This window comes from Pan paniscus, chromosome 11 (genome assembly GCF_029289425.2).
Source record: "Pan paniscus chromosome 11, NHGRI_mPanPan1-v2.0_pri, whole genome shotgun sequence".
Classification (NCBI taxonomy): Eukaryota; Metazoa; Chordata; class Mammalia; order Primates; family Hominidae; genus Pan; species Pan paniscus.
This window is the reverse complement of record NC_073260.2, coordinates 47,349,913-47,373,301: the sequence shown is the minus strand read 5'-3', so window position 1 is coordinate 47,373,301 and position 23,389 is coordinate 47,349,913. Positions and strand designations below refer to the sequence as shown.

The following is a 23,389-nucleotide window of genomic DNA, read 5'->3' as shown; positions in this document are numbered from 1 at the left end:
CTGCATCTATTGACTAGTGAGACTAGAAAACAAGTTACCTGCTTCCAAAACACAAAGGTGGGCCACGTATATGATAGACAATCTCACTGCAAAGCAGAGAAATTAGAAGGAATAAAAGGGTCATCAATCCCAAGCAAGTTAGAAATCCAACAAGGCAAAGTCATTTGGTTTCAAGGTCTGGGAATAATCCTCTGTGGCTTGAAGCTGTGTCTTTTGGGCTCATGGCTTCATAGGCCTCTTTGCTCATGGCAACTTGGTAGGTCTCTGCTCTTGAACATTCAGCCTCTACCCCTGTGCCCATGACCCTGTCCTCATAGTGATTCTTCCTTTTTCTTGAAGGGCAGCACATGCTGATACCTGAGTAGTTCTATCAGTCCTCTTCTTGCCTGAAGAATTGTGCATATCTGACAGCCTCTCTTTCACTTTGTCCTGTCTCAGCCCCTTCAGGCCAAGCTGACAGTGTTTCTTCTGGTACAACCTTCTCAAGAACTTTTGAGGCTCCCATGTATGTCACAGGGATCCATGCCATTAGATAAAAGAACCCCCACAGATCTTTCCTGGATAACGCTGGATCTATCCTTGGATCCGTGAGATAATTGAGGGATCCATCAGTTGTATAGCAGATCTCTTCAGCACAATATTGTCCAGGCACACCCTTGGCCCTGTATCCAGAGTACACTTTCCCAACAGTGAGTTTCCCAATTTTAGCATCTTTTGCAATCTGAATAGGCCAAGAAGCTCCCAATCATCAAGTGTTGTTTCTTTTTGCTTAACAGCTCCTTCCTCAATTTGCTTATTTCCTTTTGTGTTTCATTACAAACAGCATGAAGAAACCAGGCTGCGTCTTCAACACTTTGCTTAGAAATCTCCTCAGCTAAATATCCAAGTTCATTGCCTACAAATTCTGCTGTCCACCTAAGGACACAATTCATCCAAGTTCTTTGCCACTGTGTCACAAGGATCACTTTGCCTTCAGTTTCCAGTAACATGTTCCTCATTTCCTTCTTAGCCTTCAACATAAACCACTTTTAACATCTGTATTTCTACTAACACTCTGCTCATGATGAGATATACATTTCTAAGATGATGGAAGAATTCTCTACCATGCTCTTCACTTCCTTCTGTTCCCTCACCAGAATTGCCTTTAAAATCCATAACTCCACTAACAGTCTCTTCAAGAAATTCTATGACTTTTCTCTCAAGTACCTCAAAAACCATCCAACCTCTATTTATTACTCAGTTCCAAAGTCACTTCCACAATTTGAGGTATTTATGAAAGTAGCACCCACTTCCTGGTACCAAAATCTGTATTAGTTTTCTAGGGCTGCCATAACAAATTGCCACAAACTATGTGGCTTAAAACAGACAAAATTTTTTTCTCCAAAGTCTGGAGATCAGAAGTCCAACATCATGGTATTGACAGAGCCACTCTCTTTCTGAAGGCTCTAGGAGAGAATCATTCTTTCCCCTTCCAGGTCCTGGTGGCTCCAGGAATTCTTGGCTTGTGGCAGCATCACTGTAATTTCTACCTTAATCTTTTCATGGCCATCTCTTCCTGTATGTGTCTCTCCTCTGTGTCTCTTATAAAGTCACTTCTCATTAGATTTAGGGCCCACCTGGATAATTCAGGATGATCTCATCTTGAGATCCTTCATTACATCTGTTAGGACCCTTCCACCAAATAAGGTCACATTGACATGCTCTGGGGTATAATAGGGCTCTCCAGGGAAACAGGATAAATAAAACATATATAGATCTCTACATAAGAGGAGATTTATTATAATGATTGGCTTGGCCAGGCGCAGTGGCTCATGCCTGTAATCCCAGCACTTTGGGAGGCTGAGGCGGGTGTATCACCTGAGGTCAGGAGTTCGAGACCAGCCTAGCCAACATAGTGAAACCCCGTCTCTACTTAAAATACAAAAAAATTAGCTGGGCATGGTGGTGGTACGCACCTGTAATCCCAGCTACTTGGGAGGCTAAGGCAGCAGAATCGCTTGAACCCGGGAGGCGGAAGTTGCAGTGCACCGAGATTACGCCACTGCACTCCAGACTGGGGGACAAGAGCGAGACTTCGTCTCAAAAAAAAAAAAAAAAAAAAAAAGGCTCACATGATTATGGAAGTTGAGAAGTCACACAATCTGCCATCTGCAAATTGAAGAACCAGGAACGTCAGTGGTGTAATTCAGTCCTCGCCCAAAGGTTTAAGAACCAGGAGGACCAAAGTCCAGGGGCAGGAGAACATGGATGTCCCAGCTTACACAGAATGAAATATACCCTTCCTCTGCTTTTTTGTTCTACTCAAACTTTCCATGGATTGTATCATGCCCACCCACATTAGTGAAGGCAATCTGCTTTATTTAGTCTATGAATGCAAATGCTAATCTCTTCTGGAAACACCCTTACAGACGCACCCAGAAATAAATATTACCAGCTATGTGAGAATCCCTTAGCCCAGTCAAGTTGACACCTAAAACTAACCATCACGTGGAGATTAGGACATAGGCATGCCTTTTTGAGATCCACCATTCAACTCACTCCAGTGGCCTTCCCTTCCTCATCCCAACTCCCCTCTCTTTTATCATTTTTTTCTTGAGAATGCTCACTAATAAATTACTTTTACACAAATCCTTGTTTTGTGGTCTGCTTCTGGGGAAACAAACCTAATAGGATTTATATCTGGAGTCTATATTTGATTCCATTAGTCTATTTGTTTGTACCATACCAATACAATATTGCTTTAAAAATTATTTATTCCGAGATATTTTTAGATTCATATGCAGTTGTAAGAAGTAATTCAGAAATAGCACATGTACTCTTTACCTTCAATGTCATCAATATCCAGTTTTCCCCAGTGTTAACATCTTGCAAAACTATAGTACAATATCACAACCAGGATATTGACATTGACACAGTCAAGATACAGAATCATTCATTTACCACAAGGATCTCTCGTGTTGTCTTTTTACCACTACACCAAGTTCCCTTCCTCTCCCTGCCTTTATTCGTTGGCCCATGTCATCCACTAACCTTCTCTTCATTTCTATAGTTCTGGGTTTCTAGAATGTTATGTAAATGGAATCATACAATAAGAGACCTTTCGGGATTAACTTTTTTCATTGAGCATAATTCCCTACAGATTCATCCAGGAAGCTGCGTGGAATACTAGTTTGTTCCTTTTGATGGCCATGTGGCATTCCATAGTATGAGTGTACCACAGTTTGTTTAGCTATTCATGTGCTGAAGGACATTTGGGTAGTTTGCAGTTTTAGGCTGTCATGAATAAAAGATGCTATCAACATTTGTGTACAGATTTTTGTGTGAACATCAATTTTCATTTTTCTGGGATACTTGCCCAGGATTGCCATTGGTGGATCACAGGGTAGTTTTATAAAAAATGCCCAAACTATTTTCCAGAGTGGCTGCATCATTTTGCATTCCCACCAGCAACATATGAGATGTTGAGATGATGCCAGCCGGGGCCCCAGGTGGACCACAGCTCCTGTTACCGTGGTAACAGGACACACAGGCTTTATACTCAGCACTGCGCCAGCATGCCTCCCATTCCAAGGTGCTGCTTTGAATCCCCTCTTCCCAGCCTAAAGTTTGAAGCTGTTTCTGGAGGTGTAAACTGACTACTTTCCCACTGCTAGCTCGAATACAATCACTCTCCTATCCCTGTACTTCATCCTTGTTACTGGCTGTACAAGCTGCAAGCAGCCAGGCCTGTGCTAGGTTACGGTGAGAACTTAAAGACTCCAGATGAGATCACCTAAGGAAGGAATGGGGAGAGAAGAGGCTCAAGCCTGAGCACCCGGGCACGGCCAGCCAATGGGACTGAATGGGAACATTGGGAAGGTCTGAGGAAAACCAGGAGAGGTGACTGAGGGACAGAGAGCAGGAGAGCCCAACAGCCTGGACGCAGAAGAGGCCAACAGTCCGGACGTGACAGCAGGCTGTGACCCGGCAGGGGTCCACCCACCCCAGTGAGCAGGCCCAAGGCAGCGAGGGCCCACACCCCTCACATGCAAAACTGGCCTCTTCTGGTCACTGGTGTCTGAAACCAAATCCAGAACAGCCTGCGGCCTGTAAAGCATATATTTCTAACGACTGCAGACTGGTGGGATGATAGGAGCCTTCTGAATGACCAGGACTGCTTTCTTGTGGAGCTGATGAAAACGTATTCTTTTAGCATGTTAGAAATCACTCGTTTTACTTTGTTTATTTGGCCAAGCTGGGTCTGGTGTTTCTGTTGCTGGGAATAGACTTTGAAAAGTCATACTTCTATCAAGAAACAAAACTGTCCTTGCAGAAATTTCAGGTCTCTTGTTAAGCATGTATTGGTCTTAAGGTTCACTATTTTTTAAATTATTATTTATAGAAAGAATCTATAAATTCTTGGGGAAGTGTGTTATAAGCTTTAATAATTACACTGAGTTGCACCTTAGTGGTGTGACATTAGCATGGAATGGGGTTAATATCTGAGGCCTCAGATGATTTTGTACCTTTTGGAATAAAGGGCAAAATAAACTCTCCCAGAGTAAGAGCTGTATCGTGAATTGTCATACTAATTATTGAGGGGGACTTCTGTGCTTTTATTGAATGGAGTGCTTTACAATTTTTATTTTTGAATGGGGTTGGGATCTTTGGAATATTTAAATAAAGTTATTAATGATTAAAAAAAAAGAAAAGAAAAGAAAACGAGGAGAGAGCTCTGGGACAATGGAGTGGCCATCTGGTTGAGCAGTGCTAAAAGGCCAAGAGGTAGACAAAGAACTGACCATGCCTTTAGCAATGCGGGCATCTCAGATGACCTCAGTGAGAGCAGTTTTGGTGGAGTGGTGGAGATGATGACCTGGTTGGGGGGGGCAGTAGGAAAACTGGGGGGAGAAAAACTGAATGTAACGCATATAAAACCACATCACTTGCTCCTCTGGGGATGCAATTATACTTACCTCAGTGTTTCCAAGTATTTGATTTATTAACTGTCTTCAGGAGTATTAGTTCTCATTCAGGTATTGATTTTCTAAAACTTCTTGGTAATATCTGGGTACACATATTTTTAATTTTTATTTGCATTTATTTTATGCTGAATTTCTTCCCTGGCCATAACCTTCTGTTTCTTTGGTCTCTTCTGAGATATCCTTTTATTCTTTGCAAACTCCTCTTCTGGTTTAGGAACAATTTTTTTTTCAGTAAGCGTCTGTTCAAAGGGACACTCGTGTGTGGGTAATCCCAGCACTTTGGGAGACCAAGGCAGGAGGATCACTTGAATCCTTGAATCCAGGAGTTCAAGGCCAGCCTGGGCGACACAGAGAGACCTCATCTTTACAAATAATTTAAAAAATTAGCCAGCTGTGGTGGTGCATGCCTGTTATCCCAGCTACTGGGGAGGCTGAAGCAGGAGAATTGCCTGAGCCCAGGAGTTTGAGGCTGCAGTGAGCTGTGATGAAGCCACTGCACCCCAGCCCAGACCCTGTCTTTAAAAAAAAAACAAAAAACCAAAAACAAAAAAAGGCTGGGTGTGGTGGCTCATGCCTATAATCCCAACACTTTGGGAGGCCGAGGCGGGCAGATCACCTGAGGTCAGGAGTTCGAGACCAGCCTGGCCAACATGGTGAAACCCCGTCTGTACTAAAAATACAAAAATTAGCTGGATGTGGTGGAGGGCGCCTATAATCCCAGCTACTCGGGAGGCTGAGGCAAGAGAATCTCTTGAACCCCGGAGGCGGAGGTTGCAGTGAGCCAAGATTGCACCATTGCACCCCAGCCTTGGGGACAAGAGTGAAACTCTGTCTCAAAAAAAAAAAAAAAAAAATCACAAGGCATACCATGAAACAGGGAAACATGGCCCTATCAAAGGAACAAATCTCTAGACATTAACCCTAAAGAAATGGAGATCACCAGGCAAAGTGGCTCAACACCTCTAATCCCAGTAGTTTGGGAGACTGAGGAGGGAGGATCACTTGAGCCTAGGAGTCAAAGACCATCCTGGGCAACATAGACCCTGTCTCTAGAAAAAATAACAAAATAAATAATAAAATAATAAAATACAATTAGCTGGATGTGGTAGCATGTGCCTGTAGTCCCCGCTACTTACTTGCGAGACCAAGGCATTTGGATAACATGAGCCTGGCAGGTCGAGCTGCAATGAGCCATGATTATGCCACTGCACTCCAGCCCGGGTGACACATTAAGACCATGTGTCAAAAAAAAAAAAAAAGGAAAAAAAAATGATGGAGATCTATGAGTTGTCTGACAAAGAATTCAAAGTAATCATCTTAAAGATGTTCAGTAAGCTACAAAGAACACACAAAATCAGGAAAACAATATATGCACTAACAAAATGAGATCAATAAACTATAATATGTAAGATGTTAGTGATCAGGTAAACTGCGTGTGAGTATATCAGCTGTATTTGCATCTTTTTTATAAATCTGAAGATACAAAAGTTTATTTTTAATAAGTGTCAGAAACTGAAATTAAAAACCTATTGTAGGCTGGGCACAGTGGCTCACACCTATAATCCCAGCACTTTGGGAGGTCAAGGCCAGCAGATCATGAGGTCAAGAGATTGAAACCATCCTGGCCAACGTGGTGAAACCCTGTTTCTACTAAAAATACAAAAATTAGCCAGGCATGGTGGCGCGTGCCTGTAGTCCCAGCTACTTGGGAGGCTGAGGCAGGAGAAATGCTTGAACCCGGGAGGTGGAGGTTGCACTGAGCCAGGATCGCACCACTGCACTCCAGCCTGAAAACAGACTGAGACTCCATCTCAAGAAAAAAAAAACCTATTGTAATAGTATCCTAAAATATGGAATACTCAGAGATAAATTTGACCAAAGATGTATGGTGCTTGTATACTGAAAAGTACAAAACATTGCTTAGAGATAATAAAGAAAACCTGTAGGCCGGGCCCAGTGGCTCACACCTGTAATCCCAGCACTTTGGGAGGCCGAGACAGGTGGATCACAAGGTCAGGAGTTCAAGACCAGCCTGGCCAACATGGTGAAACCCCGTCTCTACTAAAAATACAACAAAATTAGCCAGGCGTGGTGGTAGGTGCCTGTAATCCCAGCTACTCTGGAGGCTGAGGCAGAGAATGCCTTGATCCCAGGAGGCAGAGGTTGCAGTGAGCCGAGATCGCATCACTGCACTCCAGCCTGTGTGACAGGGCGAGATTCCGTCCCAAAAGAAAAAAGAAAAAAACAAAGTCTATATAAATGAAAGAGAGAAATAATGTTTATATTAGTTAGCTAAGATTGCTTTTGTTGTCTGAGAAAGTCTTTATTTCTTCTTATGTTGAAGGATAATTTTGCTGGGTATAATATTCTAGTCCAAACTTTTTCTTCCTTTAATACTTTGAATGTCATTCTATTTCCTCAGGCTGGTAAGGTTTCCACTGAGAAGTCTGCTGCCAAGTGTATTGGAGCTCCTTTTTATGTTATTTGCTTCTTTTCTCTTGCTGCTTTTAGGATCCTTTCTTTATCTTTGACCTTTGAGAGTTTGCTTATTGTATACTTTGAGATAATTTTATTTGGCTTGAATATTCTAAGTATTCTTGATCTTCATGTTCCTAGGTATTCATGTCTTTCTCTAAGTTTGGAAGGTTCTCTGTTATTGTTTATTTGAATAAACTTTCTACCCCAGTCTCTCCATCTACGTCCTATTTAAGACCAGTAGTTACTAGACTTGCCCTTTTGAGATTATTTTCTAGATCTTGTAATAGTGCTTCCTTCTCTTTTATTTATTTTTGCTTTTTTCTCCTTGGACTGTGTGCTTTCATATAACCTGTCTTTGAATCTACTGATTCATTCTGCCACTTGATCAATTCTACTGTTGAGAGATTATGATTCATTTTTCAGATTGTCAATTGAGTTTCTAAGCCCCAGAATTTCTGCTAGATTCTCACTCTGTTGCCCAGGCTGGCGCACAATGGTGCAATCTCAGCTCACTTCAACCTCTGCCTCCCAGGTTCAGGTGATTCCCCTGTCTCAGCATTCTGAGTAGCTGGGACTACAGGCATGCACCACCACACCGAGCTAATTTTTTGTATTTTTAGTAGAGATATGGTTTCTACTAAACCCCATGTTGGCCAGGCTGGTGTGGAACTCCTGACCTCAAGTAATCTGCCCACCTTAGCCTCCCAAAGTGATGGGATTACAGGCGTGCACCACTGTGCCTGGCCTCTGCTTGATTTTTAAATGTTAATTCTTCATTAAATTAATCTGATAGAATTCTGAATTCCTACTCTGTGTTATCTTGAAGTTGTTGGGCTTCCTCAAGATGGGTATTTTGAATTCTCTGTCTGAGTGGTCATATAATTTAATCACTCCAGAATTGGTCACTGGTGCCTTATTTAGTCCATTTGGTGAGATCATGTTTTCCTGGATGCTCTTGATTCTTGTGGATGTTCAATGATATCTGAGCATTGAAGAGTTAGGTATTTATTTCAATCTTTGTAGTCTGGAGTGTTTGTATCCATCCTTTTTGAGAAGGCTTTCAGTAATTGAAATGGGATTGAGTGTTGTTACATAAGCCTGTGGTCGTTGTGGCCTCAGGCAGAACTATGAGGCCAAGAGTGCTCATGCGCACCAGGCTTTCTTTTTGGAATTCGAGGTGAGGCCTTTACCACCCGTGGGCTCAGAGGAGGGAAGACTGGGACCTGTCTGAAGGTCTGGAGGGAACTCCCAGTTGCACACTTGCCCCCACTGCCCCTTTCCTGGCATGGGGTGAGATCGGTCTACTTCAGCAACCAGTGCCTGCCCTTGATCCCTGCAGGAACTGAAGGAGGTGGGCAAGGAGCAGCCCAGACTGGAGGCTGAGTACCCTGCCAACACCACCAAGAACTGTTAACCACATGTGCTACCCTGTGAGTGCTGGGGGCAGGAGAGGAGGCATGGCAGAGGGCTAGGGCTTGGCATGGGAGCAGGGGGCTTCATGTGCCCAACCCTGAATGCACAGCTTTCACTCTCTGCAGATGACCACTCCAGGGTCAGGCTGACCCAGCTGGAGGGAGAGCCTCATTCTGACTACATCAATGCCAACTTGGTCCCAGTAAGGGCCACCAGTGAGGCTGTCCATGGGATCTGGGATCTGCTCGGGAGATGGGCTGGTTTGCAGGCCACACTTGCCTTCATTAGCTGTAACAGCTCTCTAGGAGATCACCAGCTTGGGCTTCATGAGCTCAATCCAGCAGGTGTCTAGCAAGGGTCTACTGTGTGCTGGGCTCTGTGCTGGGCCTGCAGGAGGCAGAGCTGTTAGCCACATTCCCCACCTTCAAAGGAGCATGTAGGCATGTGTGTGACATTCACCACACACTGTGACAAGGGCTGTAATAGAGGAAAAAACACTACTCAGGGCACATGGAGGAAGGGGAAATTTCATCCACCTGAGGAATCAAGAAAGGCTTCCCAGAGGAGGGGACATTTGATTTATTGAAGGATGAGTAACATTTTGATAAGTGATGAAAGAGGGAAGGACATTCTGTTAACTGGAAGAAGCAGCCAGAGAACAGCCAGGCAGTAACGTTCAGGCAGTGTGTGAGAGTGTGTGTGTGTGTGTGTGTGTGTGGTGGGGGGTGCGTAGGGGTGAGGGAGTGGGGAGGTGCTGGGTGGTGGGAGATGTAATGGGAAAGATAGCCTGGGGCTGAATGGGCTGAATGAAGGAGGGCTTGATTGTTAGGCTGAGGGCTTTGGACTCTATTTGGTGGGCAATGGGGAGCCATAGAAGATTTTTGAGCATGGAAGAAACACAGTTTGGTTTTAGGAAGGTAACTCTGGGTGGGTGAAGACGGTGGCCTAGATGGGCTATTTAACTCATGTCAGTATCTTGTTTTCATTGGGGTTTTTCTTGTCCCTTTGGGGTGGGACAGGGACGGGGGTGATGTCTCTGAAGTCAGCCCTTCTGGTTTGCATTCTGGGTGCACACGTGTTCTTGTGTGTGCACACATGTAGGTGTGTGCACAGCATCCTCACTCCTGGAGGTCAAATGTTGGAAATCTGCTGTGTGCTTGACACCAAGCATTGCCCGTTAACCATGTTCCTGATCTCTGCCTCCTACACCCCAGGGCTACACCCACCCACCCACAGGAATTCATTGCCTCTCAGGGGCCTCTCAAGAAAACACTGGAGAACTTCTGGCGGCTGGTGCGGGAGCAGCAGGTCCGCATCATCATCATGCCCACCATCAGCATGGAGAACGGGAGGGTGAGTGCGCCTTGCAGGCTCCTGGAAAGGCCACCAGGTGGCGCACGTTCTCCTTGTGGGGATGGCCCCCTTGGCATCTTCCCGTGGGAAGGCGGGGCAGACTGGAGTGAGGCCAATCAGGCCTGGAGGGTAGTGGAACCACCTCCCACCCAGACCTGGGATGGGGAGGCAGTGGGAGGAATCAGGTATGTAAACTCCCAGCTTGGCATAGTTTCTACGGGCTTCTTGCCCTGGGCAGAGAAGGCATCAAGGGGTAGGGACTGCCCAGGGCCGGTGTCAAAGGTACCATCAGGGATCCTTCCTTTCGATAAGCCTGGCAGATGCAGGGCCCTGGGACATGCAGAGAGGCTGCCGAGTCTGTCCTCTTGCTGGAGCAGTGAGCCCAGGGCCGCTGGCCGCAGAATAAGGGCTGTTCTGTTTGGCACAGGAACCTGGTGGCTGACTCAGAATCCTGAGAGTCATGAGAGGTCTGAGGGCAAGGGTGCCGGAGCCCAGGCAAGGGAGAGCAGCTCCTGGAGGAGGGAGCCTTGGAGCTGGGTCATTACAGAGAGCAGAATCCCAGCAGGGTGGCAGGGACCAGAAAGGTGGGCAGGGAGGGGTGGGACTGAGTAAAGCAGGGGGCGGCAGTGATAGGGCTGGGCCCACAGTCGCCCTTCCCCTCTCCAACCTTCTGGTCCCAGGTGCTGTGTGAGCATTACTGGCTGACCGACTCTACCCCGGACACCCATGGTCACATCACCATCCACCTCCTAGCTGAGGAGCCTGAGGATGAGTGGACCAAGCGGGAATTGCAGCTGCAGCACGTGCGTGACCCAAGGATGAGGGGATGGGACAGGCATTAGAGCTGAGACCCCTGAGAAGGTTGCCTCACTTCCTGGGTCCCTGGAGCCCTCTCTTTCGGAGGACCACAAGTACTCAGTCACCACCCAGGGAAGAGTGTGTTAGGGAAGGGGTAGAGAGGCACAGAGAAGATTAAGGGTTTATCTGAGGCTGCACAGTGAGGGAAAGGAAGAACAGGAGAGACATCATGGTTCCTGACCTCCCCCATGCCAGCTCAGGGCTCTTGCCTCACCCCATGCCCCCTGTGCCCATCTTCCTTCCCAGATTGTGCACCCCTGGGGCAGGAAAGCCAGAGACCCGAATCACTCCTCTGCCCAGGCACCCTCTATATGCAGAGGTTACCCAGGAGGCTAGAGAAGGACCCGAGGGCTCAGGAAGCATCCTGATGGGGGAGACATAGCTGCCACCCTCAAGGAACAGTTGTTCTGCATCATCCCTGCCCTTAGGCAGCTGGGGAAGAAAGTGTGAGATCTGGGCCATGGGAACCTGGAGTTAGGAAGATAAGGAGCAGCAGCAGGGCCCCTCTGCCCCCTTGTCCCCTTCCCACCCCCTTCTTAGGTTGTCCAGCAACATCAACGGAGGGTGGAGCAACTGCAATTCACCACCTGATCCGACCACAGCATCCTTGAGGCCCCCAACTCCCTGCTCGCCTTTATGGAGCTGGTACAGTAGCAGGCAAGGGCCACCCAGGGCGTGGGACCCATCCTGGTGCACGGCAGGTGACAGCAGGTGAGTGCATAGGGTGGAGAGCCCCCTGCCTGGCCTGGGGGCGTGGAGGGCTCTTGGACTGTGGGGAGAGCTGGGGACATGGGCAGCCTCTTCACCCATTCAGCTCCTCAGGGGCTGTCCCTGCGGTGTGGGCAAGGGCCGGACAGGCACCTTCGTGGCCCTGTCGAGGCTGCTGCAGCAGCTGGAGGAGGAGCAGATGGTAGACGTGTTCCATGCTGTGTATGCACTCCGGATGCACCAGCCCCTCATGATCCAGACCCTGGTGAGGGCCCTGCAGGCTGGGCTGGGCAGCTGGGACCCTGAAGGAGTGGGAGGGAGGTGGGTGGCCACAGGGCTACAGGAGGGACCAGGAAAGAGAGCTCATGGGGCACACAGAAGACCTTGGGGAGAGGGTTTCAGACATATCACCATCCTACCTGGGCTGTGCTTTCTATTCTGTGAAAAGGGAGGTGGGACAGGATCCTGTCAGCTTTGACACCATGGGACGGTGGAGGGAAGGTTTCTCAGTGGCTCCCTCTCCCCTCCTACCTGATCCCTGCCGTGCTGGTCAGGGCCTGAAAAATCTCCCTGCAGGCCCCCCTCGCTCCTCGCTGAGCAGCCTGATGCCTTTTCCCCTGGCAGAGCCAGTACGTCTTCCTGCACAGCTGCCTACTGAACAAGATTCTGGAAGGACCCTTCAACATCTCTGAGTAAGTCCCAGCTTCCCTGTGCCTCCCACAGGCAGGCTCCCTGCTCCTGTTCGTGGGCAGAGCTGAGCGGACTAGAACGGGGAGCTGGGGAACCTTGAGTGCCTTCTCCCTCTCCAACCCCCCCACCAGGTCTTGGCCCATCTCTGTGACGGACCTCCCGCAGGCGTGTGCCAAGAGGGCAGCCAGTGCCAATGCTGGCTTCTTGAAGGAGTACGAGGTACACTTCAGGCCGGGAAGTGGGTGACAGCCAAGGGCAGCCTTCCCCTGCTGAGCCAACCCTGCAGTGAGACCTCCCAGCCTCAGGGCACCCATCTCCTTCCCAGCTCTTGCTGCAGGCCATCAAGGACGAGGCTGGCTCTTCCGCACCCCCGCCTGGCTATGAGCAGGACAGCCCCGTCTCCTGTGAGTCTCACTGTGGACCCTGTGGAGGGGCAGGGGGCCAGCGTGGGCTGGGGACCTCTGGCAGCTTCACCCTCACTGTCTTCCCTCAGATGACCGTTCTCAGGGGCAGTTTTCTCCAGTGGAGGAGAGCCCCCCTGACGACATGCCCGAAGCCTGGCTCTTCCCTGTGAGATGATGCTGGTTTTGCCACTGTTTCCTGCCCTCTCTGACCACCTGTACTTCCCGGGCTGGGGCTGCTGGGGGCTCCCAGAGTTGTGGACTGGGCAGGGGGCACCTTCAGTCTCTGGAAGCCAACGATCTGTGCTCTGCAGGGTGGGCCCTCTGGCCGTGATCATACGGTGCTGACTGGCCCCGCAGGGCCAAAGGAGCTCTGGGAGCTGGTGTGGCAGCACAGGGCTCATGTGCTTGTCTCTCTTTGCCCACCCAATGTCATGGAGAAGGTGACAGAGCAGAGGACAGAGGAAGGGGGACTCAGGAGTTAGGGGTGAGGATGGAGGCGGGTAGTTTGTGGTGCTGTCTGTGACCAGGGCAGGGGCAGAGATCTCAGGAAGTTGCCTGAGCAGCCCTAACTTGGTCCCAGCCATAGGAATTCTGGCCAACGGAGATGCAGCCCGTAGTCACAGACATGGTGACGGTGCACTGGGTGGCTGAGAGCAGCACAGCAGGCTGGTTCTGTACCCTCCTCAGGGTCACACATGTAGGTGCTGGGGCCACAGGGCATGGGGTGGTGCATGGGGAAGAGTCCTGTGTGGGCTTCCTCTGCCCTCTCCAGCACCAATGCTGATCATGTCTTTGCCGCAGGGGGAGAGCAGGAAGGAAAGGGAGGTGCAGAGACTGCAATTTCCACACCTGGAGCCTGGGCATGAGCTGCCCGCCACCACCCTGCTGCCCTTCCTGGCTGCTGTGGGCCAGTGCTGCTCTCGGGGCAACAACAAGAAGCCGGGCACACTGCTCAGCCACTCCAAGTGTTGTTGGACAATGGTCTTGGGGTAGTGGACAATGGTCTTGGGGGAGTGGACACTGGAAGCCCCTCCCTGCCCTTCTGGCATAGCCTCAGATCTCCCTGGGCCCTGCTTGGGTTATGGGTCAAAAGGACACAGTCTCACAATGCCCCTGTCTTCTCCACACCCTACCCTGTCCTCAGGAATATGGTGGGAATTTACCGCCTCCCTCCCTAGGTCCAGGCTGGCCGGCTGACCAAGTGTCTGGTGTCCCTTCTCAGTCCCTGCGCCCAGGTTGGGTTTTCCCACATCCGCGGACACCCCCGCCACACCCCCTTTAGGTACCTCATCCACCTCTAGGTCAGTTGCAGCAAGGGTGCGACCCAGCTGGGCACCTTCCTGGCCATGGAGCAGCTGCTGCAGCAGGCAGGGTCTGAGTGCACCGTGGATATCTTTAATGTGGCCCTGTAGCAGTCTCAGGCCTGTGGCCTTATGACCCCAACACTGGTGAGAGGCGACCAGGGGCGACCGGGCTGGCGTGGGGGCGTGGGGGCTCAGCTGTGGGAAGGGGCGGGGGGATAAGGGAGCTTCTGCCCAGGCCTCTAGGCAGCACCACCCGGGTAGCCACCAGGTGGCGCTGTGGACCGCTGTGCGTTCTCCCAGATGGAGCCCTAGGGGTTGGGGGACACAAGGGAGCCTTTTTCTGTTAGATTGGGGCAGGCGGGGCGAGCCTCCTAACCCTATGTCCATCTCCAGAAGCAGTATGTCTACCTCTACAACTGTCTGAACAGCGCGCTGGCAGACGGGCTGCCCTGAGTCAGCACTGGTCACGGTGCAGGAGAGGTTTGTGCCCTGTGGGATGGGGACAGCATTCCTGACACATCCACGTGGGCCTGGGCTCCCTGGAAGGGCGGCCTCCACTGGGCCCTGTGCTGAGAAGGTACAGGGTCTTGGAATAAAGACCTGTGGCCAAGCCTGAAGCTCAGTGTGTTCTGTCTGTCCATCCTCAGGCCTGGGCCAGCGTGTGGGTCTCGTGGGCAAACATGGAGCCGAGATGGAAGCTAGGACCTGGAGTCTGGTTGAACTTGGTGACCTATGGCCCCTATGCTGTTGGTTTTTCCCCTGAAGCAATCCTCTCCCTGCTAATCCTCCAGTTTCTAAATTTCCTCAGACTTTGGTCTCTCCACGTCTAGTTTCCTGTGGTGCTAAGCCCTGGATTCAGAATCACAGCTCCAAATTGTTTGTCCTCTGCCTCATCACCCTGTACGCACCATGCTGTATGCAGTAGGGTTTATCCTGTTTCCCACTTCCCTTCTCCTGCCATCCCCAGCCTTCTCTACCTGCCAGAGCCCCCAGGGGCCACCCTCAGCCCCCACCAGGATGGAGGTGCCAGAACTACCCTGTTACTCGGAAGGCAGGCGCTGGAGGCACCCCTCAGGCGGAGGTGCCAAGTTTTCCCTGCTCCTTCGCTGTCTCCTTCTTCCTCCCCTCTACATAGGAGGTGGGGGAGAAAGCAGGGAAGGCATATGGAGAAAGGAAAAACCAGGAGGAGCAGCAGAGACCAGAAAAGAGGGTGGGGAGGCAGCTGTCTGTCCCACACACTGTAGGACTGCACTGCATACCATGTGCATGATTGCTGGTGGCCACATGAGCTCCTGCCTGCTTCCCTGGTCAGGCTGGGAGTTTCCAGGTGCAGTGCCTGATGCTGGACACTAACTGCCCCTGGTGGAAGGCCCTGGGAGGACACAGAGAAAGCCTGGACAGATCAGAGCAAGAGTCCCTGAAATGGAGTCGGGTCTCTCCAAGGGGAAGCGGGGAGAGCTCTTTGGCCAACCTGAGTTCCTACTAAGGTGCAACGGGTCAGAAGTCAGGAGGGTCCTTCTCAGGCCTGGTTGAAGAAGGGTACAGCGGTCGTGCTGGCTGCTCAGCCGGGAGCTTTCCCAGAACGAGACTAAAGCACTGGTGCCCTCCCAGGAGGACTAAATGCCGGTGTCCTCCATATGCCATGTTTATCAGGAGCTGAGGGTGGGCCCCCTAATGACCCTCACAAAAGCAGGCTGGAGGCTCTGCTCTGAGCTGCCCAAGTCTGTCTCAAGCAGCTGCTGCTGAGGTTGCAACAGGGCTCAACCATGGCTTTTCCACTCTGGGAAAATCTCACATTGGAGCAGCAGGATCTGCAAATGAGATGGAGCCAAGGCTATGGTTGAGTGAAGGAAGTGCAGGCTGGCCTGTGGTAGCTTTCTGCCATAGGGCAAAGGTGGCTCTATCTGTGAGTCTTTCTGGTCATGTAGGCCCATCCTCTAGCCTTCTTAGGAGGCTCATCTTCAACTTTCAGCGCCATGGCACCAACGGGAGGCCTAGGGTCAGGGTCTGCTCATTTCTTGGTCCGGCTATGCAGCCCCTCTAGCCCTGGGAGGTTATCGGAGAGTGGAGAGGTGTTGATGAGAGGATCCTGGCATGTGGAAGGACACGGTGGAAGAAATCCTGGATGCCTCTGAGGTCCCAGGTTTCTGGTATACCCTCTGGCTGGACCATGGGGAGACGGCAAAAAAGGAAGGAGGGGTGCCCACAGCCTGCTCTAGCTCTGCACTGGGGCTTGGCTCAGCATGGGAGAGACCAGAGACAGCAAGAGGCTGCGTGAAGGAAGCACAGCCAGCTCACTATGGTCTAAGGAGAGAACAGGGATTGGCCTCAGTTTTAACCACCGTGCCCTTTGCTCACCAGGGCTCTGGGGCCGGCCAGGTCAGCCTGTTGGTGGGATTCCAGCCTCAGGGTGGCCGAGCTGCAGGTGCAGCACCCGGCCTCCAGGTGGCGCCAATCTGCTTACTTTGAGGTGGCCTCTTGACAAGCAGCTGAGCTGCACGCAGTCCCTCAGCCTGCCGAGGTCCTGGGAGCAGGGATCAAGGTGGTCCCCGTAAACCTGACAGTAAACCTGACAGAGGCTGCAGGAGTGCATTTCCACCCAGGGTGCACTCAGCGAGTGGAACTCCACACCCGTTTCTTTGGAGTCAAGGCGCGACCTCTCAGGGAGGAGACTGCTCCTGGTTGCCCACTGCCGGGTCATCCCAGCTTGCAGTGGAACCCTCCGCAGCCTGGCCTCTTCCAGGGTAGCCCCTCACTCCCCTCTCTCTTGTCCTAGGAGAAGGCCGAGGAGGGCTGACGAGTTCCAGCTCTGGGGATGCCCTATCAGCTGTGTCACCTTGAACAAATCATTTCTCCTCTTGGGTCTCTGTTTCCTCCAGCGTGAAACGTGGTGAAGGCATGAGGGGCTATGGGAGCCCCAAGGCCTCTTTCAGAGATCTCCTCTGGGTCCCATGTGACCCCGTGGCTATCCCCAAAGGCAAGAGGGTCCCCAGCCCTGCAGCCGAGGCCCTGGGACACCCTTTCTAAACAAGTGCAGGTCTCTGACGGGCTGAGCTTTGCTCGCTTGGGTTTCTTTGCTTTTTTCCTTTTTTTATCTTTCCTGAATGAAATTCCTGCCAGCTCCGAAGGAAGGAGGGAAGGGGAGCTAGCCGCAGCGTAGAAAGTTTCCTTGACTCCTCCTCCGGCTGGGTCTCCCTCCCTTGCCAAGCCCAGCCTGTGAAACTGAATAACGAAGATCACTCAACAATGCCTGCTCCTCTCTGACTGCACCGTCCCGGTGCTCCCACCCCCGCCGCCGACGCCCAGTAGAGCCCCCGGGGCGGTCCCCACCGACGGCGCAGCCCGCCGGGACCGGGAGAAAGCAGCTGCGGACACCGCGCCCGTGCGTCTGCGCGCCTGGCCGCCAGGTGACCCAGCAGCCCGGCCGCCGAGATGCCCAGCCCGCCCAGGCTCCGGGCGCTGTGACTTCGCGCCGCTGTGTGCGCCTCCCCGAGCGCCGGCTGCGCCCCCCAGCCCGGCCCGGGGCCTACCGCCTGCCCGGCCCCCTGCCACTGCCAGGAGGACGGCATCATGCTGTCTGCCGACTGCTCTTGAGCTTGGGCTGTCCGCCATACCGGGGGACCTGGATCCCCTGACGGCTTACCTGTGAGTACTGCCCGCCTGTCTCCACCCGGTACTGCGGGCTGCTGGCTTGCACCCAGTCCTGGCCTCAGCAGGACACCTGCTTGCTTGGTGCCCTGGGGCGTGGGCATCCCGGAGAGGGTTCACCCCCTTCCAAGTTGACCGTTGCGGGACTGGGGAGGGGAGAAGAGTCTGAGACTAAATATCAGGCGAGCAGGGAGACCAGGCTTCCCTGACTTGGCTTCCCCATTGGCCTCCGTGCTTGTGGGCTGACTGCGGGAGCCCAGGTTTGGCAAGGTGGGTTCTGGACCCTAAGCGGGAGGGCGCGGGGCTGGCTTCCCCATCTCCTGTTGCTGCATTCTCTTCCAGCAGAGCAGTGCCCAGGATGGTGGCTGAGGGTAAAGCTGACAGAACTGGAGGTGGAGGTGAGGGGAGCGTGCCCCAGTGGGGTGGAAATAATGTCTGTTCTTCTGCCATGGTGAGGACAACAGGGCTGTCACACTGAGGCTGGGTGGCCTTCTTTGGGGGGGGTCCCAGAAGCTGGGAGGGGGGCCTTATCCACTCTTGTCTCCTCAGAAAGGGACTCTGCCAGCACCATCTCCCTTTACTGGGGCCTCCCGGCTCCCCCAGGGGCCTCCCTAAAGTCATGTCCCAAGAAGCTGTGTTGGAGACACTAATTTGTGGGCAGGCGCGGAGGCTGAAAAGCAGAGAACCATTTTTAGCGTCTGAGTTGGGGTGAGATGGCCCGTGAAGGGGACCCTATTGGGGGCAGCTGTCCTGTCCGTCTGGCTCACAGGAGCTTCCCCTCAGAGCTGGAGGGCTGGGGGCTCTCGCTGCTCACCACATGGGCAGGAGGAGGGTGAGAGAGCACATTCCAGGCCACCTACCCGCACCCCCAGCCCCGCTCTGGGGAAAGGAGACCTCCTCCAGCCCAGCTCTGCAGGCTCCATCAACTTCCTCAGAGGAGCTGGGAGCAGGTGGGAAAGCCTGGGGCCTTCTGCTGAGGGCTAGGATCCCAGAGCTCCTTCTGGCCTGAGAGAGACCCCTCATGGCTTCTAGCATGTGGGAGTTCTAGCACGTGGGAGCTTAGAGGAAGAGGACGCTGGGCGAATCTTTATAGGGGCCTAGCAAGAATTTGTGGAACTAAAAGGATGCTCAGTGTTGGCAGTGTCCTGGTGGGAGGCAGAGGGTCCCAGATGGCAACTCTTCATGGGGCTCCTCTCCAAATGTCCCTGTCCCCAGGTTGGGATGTCCTCCTCCACTCCAAAAGGCACAGGCTGTGGGCCAGGTAAGGGAGTGAGAAGAGAAAAATAATGCCCATCTTCTAGAAGGACAAATGGAATCCTTCACAGTGCAGCAGGTGACGGCGGAGGCAGTCATGGGAATAAAGGTACCAACTGCACAGAGGCTGGGTGCTCAGCATCTGGCAAAGCAGGGCAGGCTCCGGCCCCAGCCCACACCCAGGCCAGCCCTGCTTTCAGCAATTTTCTATCCTGGGAGTATGTGACATTGGTTCATTGGAAGACAGGGTCCTGTGGCTAAAGAGTTTAGATATGACTTCTGTGGAGCCTTTCTCTGGGTGAGCTGAAGGAAGGTCCCTTGCCTGGGTTGAAGGGGCAGGGGAGATAAGGCCTTCCAGAGCTTCCTTTCCCAGTGTTAAGTCTTCCTAGACTGATTAATGATCCTTTTTCTAGAAGGACCTGGGGGAGGAGGTACACTGTCACCTTTGGAATTCAAGCATCCTACCATCCATGCTGGCAGAAGATTTTCCCACTAACTTGTCACAATTCCCTGGGAGCTGTGAAGTCTGCATTTGGGTTCAGTGGAGGTGGGGTTTTCTGAGCTGGTCTGTGTCTTCCTGGGGATTGAGAAAGCCCCCCTCTCTCTCAAGACTCAGGGGATGCTTCTGAGAATGGCGGAGAGAAGAGAGGGAGTGGGAGCTAGAAAGAGTACGATGGGTCCTGAGGCAATGTGGGGAATTTAGCAGTGGGGTCTGGAATATTGGAAGGAGGTGGCAGAGGACCGTGTTCCCTGCCCTGGGCTGGGGAGGGGTCCCATCAGGATGGTGAATGAGGGATATCTACAGTTGTCCTGAGGGTGTCTCAGAGGAGGAATTTTCTTTCTTTGCCCTCTCTGGAGAACAGCTCTACCACAAAGGCACCTGAAGGTGGGGTTGAGGGCTGGCATGGAGAAGAGCCAGGGTGGGGAAGTCTTGGGGCTCCTTTCTCTTTTCAGCGATGTTAGGAGGTGTCCACCTTGGCCCTGCCCCATGTATCCCAGCCCTTGCTGAGGACAGCACAGATTCGCATCTGATGATATAACCAGCAGTGCCTCTCTCTGGGCCACTCAAACCTTGGTTCCTTCCTAGCTCTGCCACCTACTGAGAGTCACTCACTGAACACCTCTAAGCCTCAGGTTCTTGATGTGTACATGGAGAGGAGGAAGCAGGTTGCTGAGAGGATTAAATGAGATAATATGTTCAGTGAAAGTCCCCACAGTGCCTGACACCCGAGGGTGACTCTGAAATGGTGGCTAGTATTATCATGCCTCCTATGGGTGCTCCGTGGAGGTGGAGGTAAACTACCAGGCCTCTCCACACCAGAGGGAAATTGAGCCTAGTGGGTGAGTGTAGAATTCAAGGGAATTGTTTGTGGCTGGAGGAAGAGAGCTGTGTGCTTGGGGAGGTGACTGTCAGGGCAACTCTTGATCAATACTTGGCTGGTTCTGGGGACTTGGAGCCCAACCAGTTGGTGCAAATTGGGGGTTGGGGATCGGGAGGGAAGGTGGGGACTTAGATCCTCCTGACACAGAGTTGAGAATGAAAAATGTTAAAACACTTGGATATGCAGGAAGTAGCAGGCCAGAGAGGACTCGAAGATCCTTAGAAGGAGCCATAGACGGAACCATAGGAGGCGCCCAGGAGCTATGGGCTCCAGAAGGTACCCGCAAGTCCTCTTGCACATTCCTTGACCTGGTCTCAATAAAAATGACATCACATCTCTTCCCCCACTCCACGGCTGTGAGATTTTCTCCTTCTAGCCAATACCTTCATGAAGTAGGTGCTTCCACCTCTCCATCTTTGTTCTAGGGAAGACCGGAAAGGCATCTTTATAGTCAACTGGTATTCTTTGCCTTGACACTCATGTCCAAAAACTATTACCACTTTTGGGCTCAATGCCAGGCCTGTTTGATCAAGGTTGGGAAGACACACTTCAGATACTCACAATCCTTCATATGTCTCTCTTTTTTCAACAGTTTCCTCCTAAACTGTGGTCTCAGCGAGGCTCATTGACACTCACCGGGGTTTCGACATTCTCCCTGGCTAGGGCCTGTTCTGGAAATAGACCAAGGGGGAGATGGAGCCCCTGGCCGTGGGACATCCAATCTGATGGTGATGAGAAGGCATGATGCCTCTTGTTCTATTCTTTTTTCTTTCTTCTTTTTTTTTTTAAATAAAAAAGACCAGTAATGTGCTGACTTCATAACAAGGTTTGAGGGAGGCACTTCTCACATGTGAGCATGAAAACCCAATCGTCACGCTTCTTAACTGCAAAAGGATCACCTCTTGTTCTATTGTATTGCATGTACACATGATGCACAGACAGGAATACACAGACAGCAAATAACTTGTTGGGCAGATAATCCCCGGAGTTGTTCCTGAGTAGAAAGATCTGGGTAGTTACTCTGGGCCCCTAAGGCTGAGCAGTGTCAGTAAACAGATGGTGCCAGAAAAGGTATCTCACGCAGCTAGTTGTGAAAGACGCCAGGCTCATGCACTTGCAGTCACACCTAAGCACCCATTTTCATCGCCCACTGCCACCAGGGCTGAGGGAGGGGCCGCTACACCATGCAACCCCCACTTCAGACTGCTGTTTGCTTTCTTGGGAATTATAACTTTAAGACTGCCTGTGATAACTGATAACCACTGGACTTGTTTGAAAGGTTAGATGGTGTGTGCATGTGTGTCTGTATGTGCGTGTGTGTCTGTGTGTGTCTGCGTGTTTCTCTGTGTGTGTGTAGATACAGGGTAATTTGCAGGGGATGTCTACAGCCAAAATGATGGAGGCAGGATGCTGGAGGCAGAGAGTAAGGGGTTGTGGCATTTGCCACAACAAAGCAGAGTTCAAACTATCACTTACTAGCTATGTAACCCCCAGCCAGTTGATTAGCCCTTCTGTGACTTAGTTTCCTCACCTGTAAACAGGGTTAAGATCTACCTCATAGGGTTGTTGTGTGGATTCACTTAGATGATGTTTGCAAAGGGTTTGGCATAATGTCTGGTACATGGGAAGAGCTCAATAAATGTTAGCCAGTGCTGTTGTTAGGATAACCAGGACGAAGAAATGTCAGTCATGGAAGTCTTCCTGGAGGAGGAAGTCCTGGAGCTCGCATGGGAGGGAAGGAAGCAGGCCTATTCTATGAAAGGTGTAGGATAGGTGTGTGTGTAGTTGGGGGCTGTGAGAGGTGCAAGAAGCTGCGAAGAAGATGAAATGAGCTCTGCTGGGAACCCAGAGTAATTTTAGGGGTTTTTTTTTGTTTTGTTTTTTTTAGAATACAGTCTGAAAAACCAGGGAGGGGAGGGGAGCACCTGATGGAAGACGCCAGCGTGCTCCCTTACATGGTCTAGACGGGCCCCTGCAGGGGCTACAGATGAGGAGGCAGAGAAACAGGCGGCCTTAACAGGGGAGAGCCAGCCTTGGAGAGGATGTATTGTGAATTGGGGGTGGGGGTGCCAACATGCCAGGTCTCATTTCTCACTTCCAAGGCCACCCTTCCCTGGCCCAGTCTTAGTCGCCCTTTCTAATAGATTCTAAGAGTTTGACTCCTCCTTCCGGAAACTTGGGGTTTGTGAGTTCTAATCTTCAGTCTCTCAGTTGCTATGAGACCCTGTGCAAGTCCCAAAACTTCCCTGGACCTCAATGTCCAGAGAAGCCATGTTTTGGATGAAAAACTAGAAATTGGGAGAGGCAGGGAGCAATCCACTTTGAGTCTCCTGCTCCTGGTGTGGGACAGAGAAAGCTCCCGGGGAGAGCTGCTCAGCTGCAGGCAGTGAGGGAAGGGAAGGAGGGAAGGGGAGGACCCAGGCAGCATCCAGACCAGGGTGGGGAAGAGAACTTATTCTTAAGCAACTTATTCTTAAGCAGCTTCCTGTTCTCTTAGCCTTGAACTTGAAGCCAGGAATAGGGACAGGGATAGAAGGGCCAAGGCTTGGAGCCGCTGGCCTATGCAGATGCACTTGCTTGTCCAGCAACAGTTGGACAGGGCCTGGCCTGGGCAATGTGCTCCGGGGTGCATGGAAAATGTGGTCATTCTTTGTCCGGGGGATTCTTCTTATTCCCTCCCACTTCTCTTTACAGAGAATTTTACACTTCCTTGCAGACACTGAATTACTGTGTTAAATTATTATAACTTAATAGCTTGTGAAATATACAAACAACAAGATTATGCCGACATGGCTGTTAGAAGACAAGACAAATTAGCAGACTCGTGCTCATTTCTGTCATTGAACAATTCGTCTCATTCCTTCCTCAAGGCGCTGCCGTTTTCCTGCTCTCCGTCCGTGGGGGTGTTTGTTTACACATCTCTCGCAAGAAAA

General features: G+C 51.4%; 1 protein-coding gene and 1 non-coding gene across 2 annotated transcripts; one reads left to right on the top strand and one right to left on the bottom strand.

The window, feature by feature from the left end:
* The first annotated feature begins 8,995 nt into the window (after positions 1-8,995).
* LOC130540483 (receptor-type tyrosine-protein phosphatase V-like) lies at positions 8,996-14,785 on the top strand. Its single transcript, XM_057298691.2, has 13 exons — positions 8,996-9,070; positions 10,070-10,208; positions 10,889-11,011; positions 11,607-11,711; positions 11,889-12,039; positions 12,399-12,466; positions 12,596-12,683; positions 12,790-12,868; positions 12,958-13,034; positions 13,180-13,308; positions 13,449-13,565; positions 13,670-14,316; positions 14,566-14,785. Exons 3-11 carry the CDS (start codon positions 10,977-10,979, stop codon positions 13,452-13,454), a joined length of 738 nt encoding a protein of 245 aa, XP_057154674.1. The 5' UTR covers positions 8,996-9,070; positions 10,070-10,208; positions 10,889-10,976; the 3' UTR covers positions 13,455-13,565; positions 13,670-14,316; positions 14,566-14,785.
* A 6,463-nt stretch (positions 14,786-21,248) lies between these two features.
* Positions 21,249-21,352, bottom strand: LOC112438822 (small nucleolar RNA U13). The gene has a single exon (XR_003027145.1). It is a non-coding gene; the product is annotated as a small nucleolar RNA U13 (small nucleolar RNA).
* Positions 21,353-23,389: the final 2,037 nt, after the last annotated feature.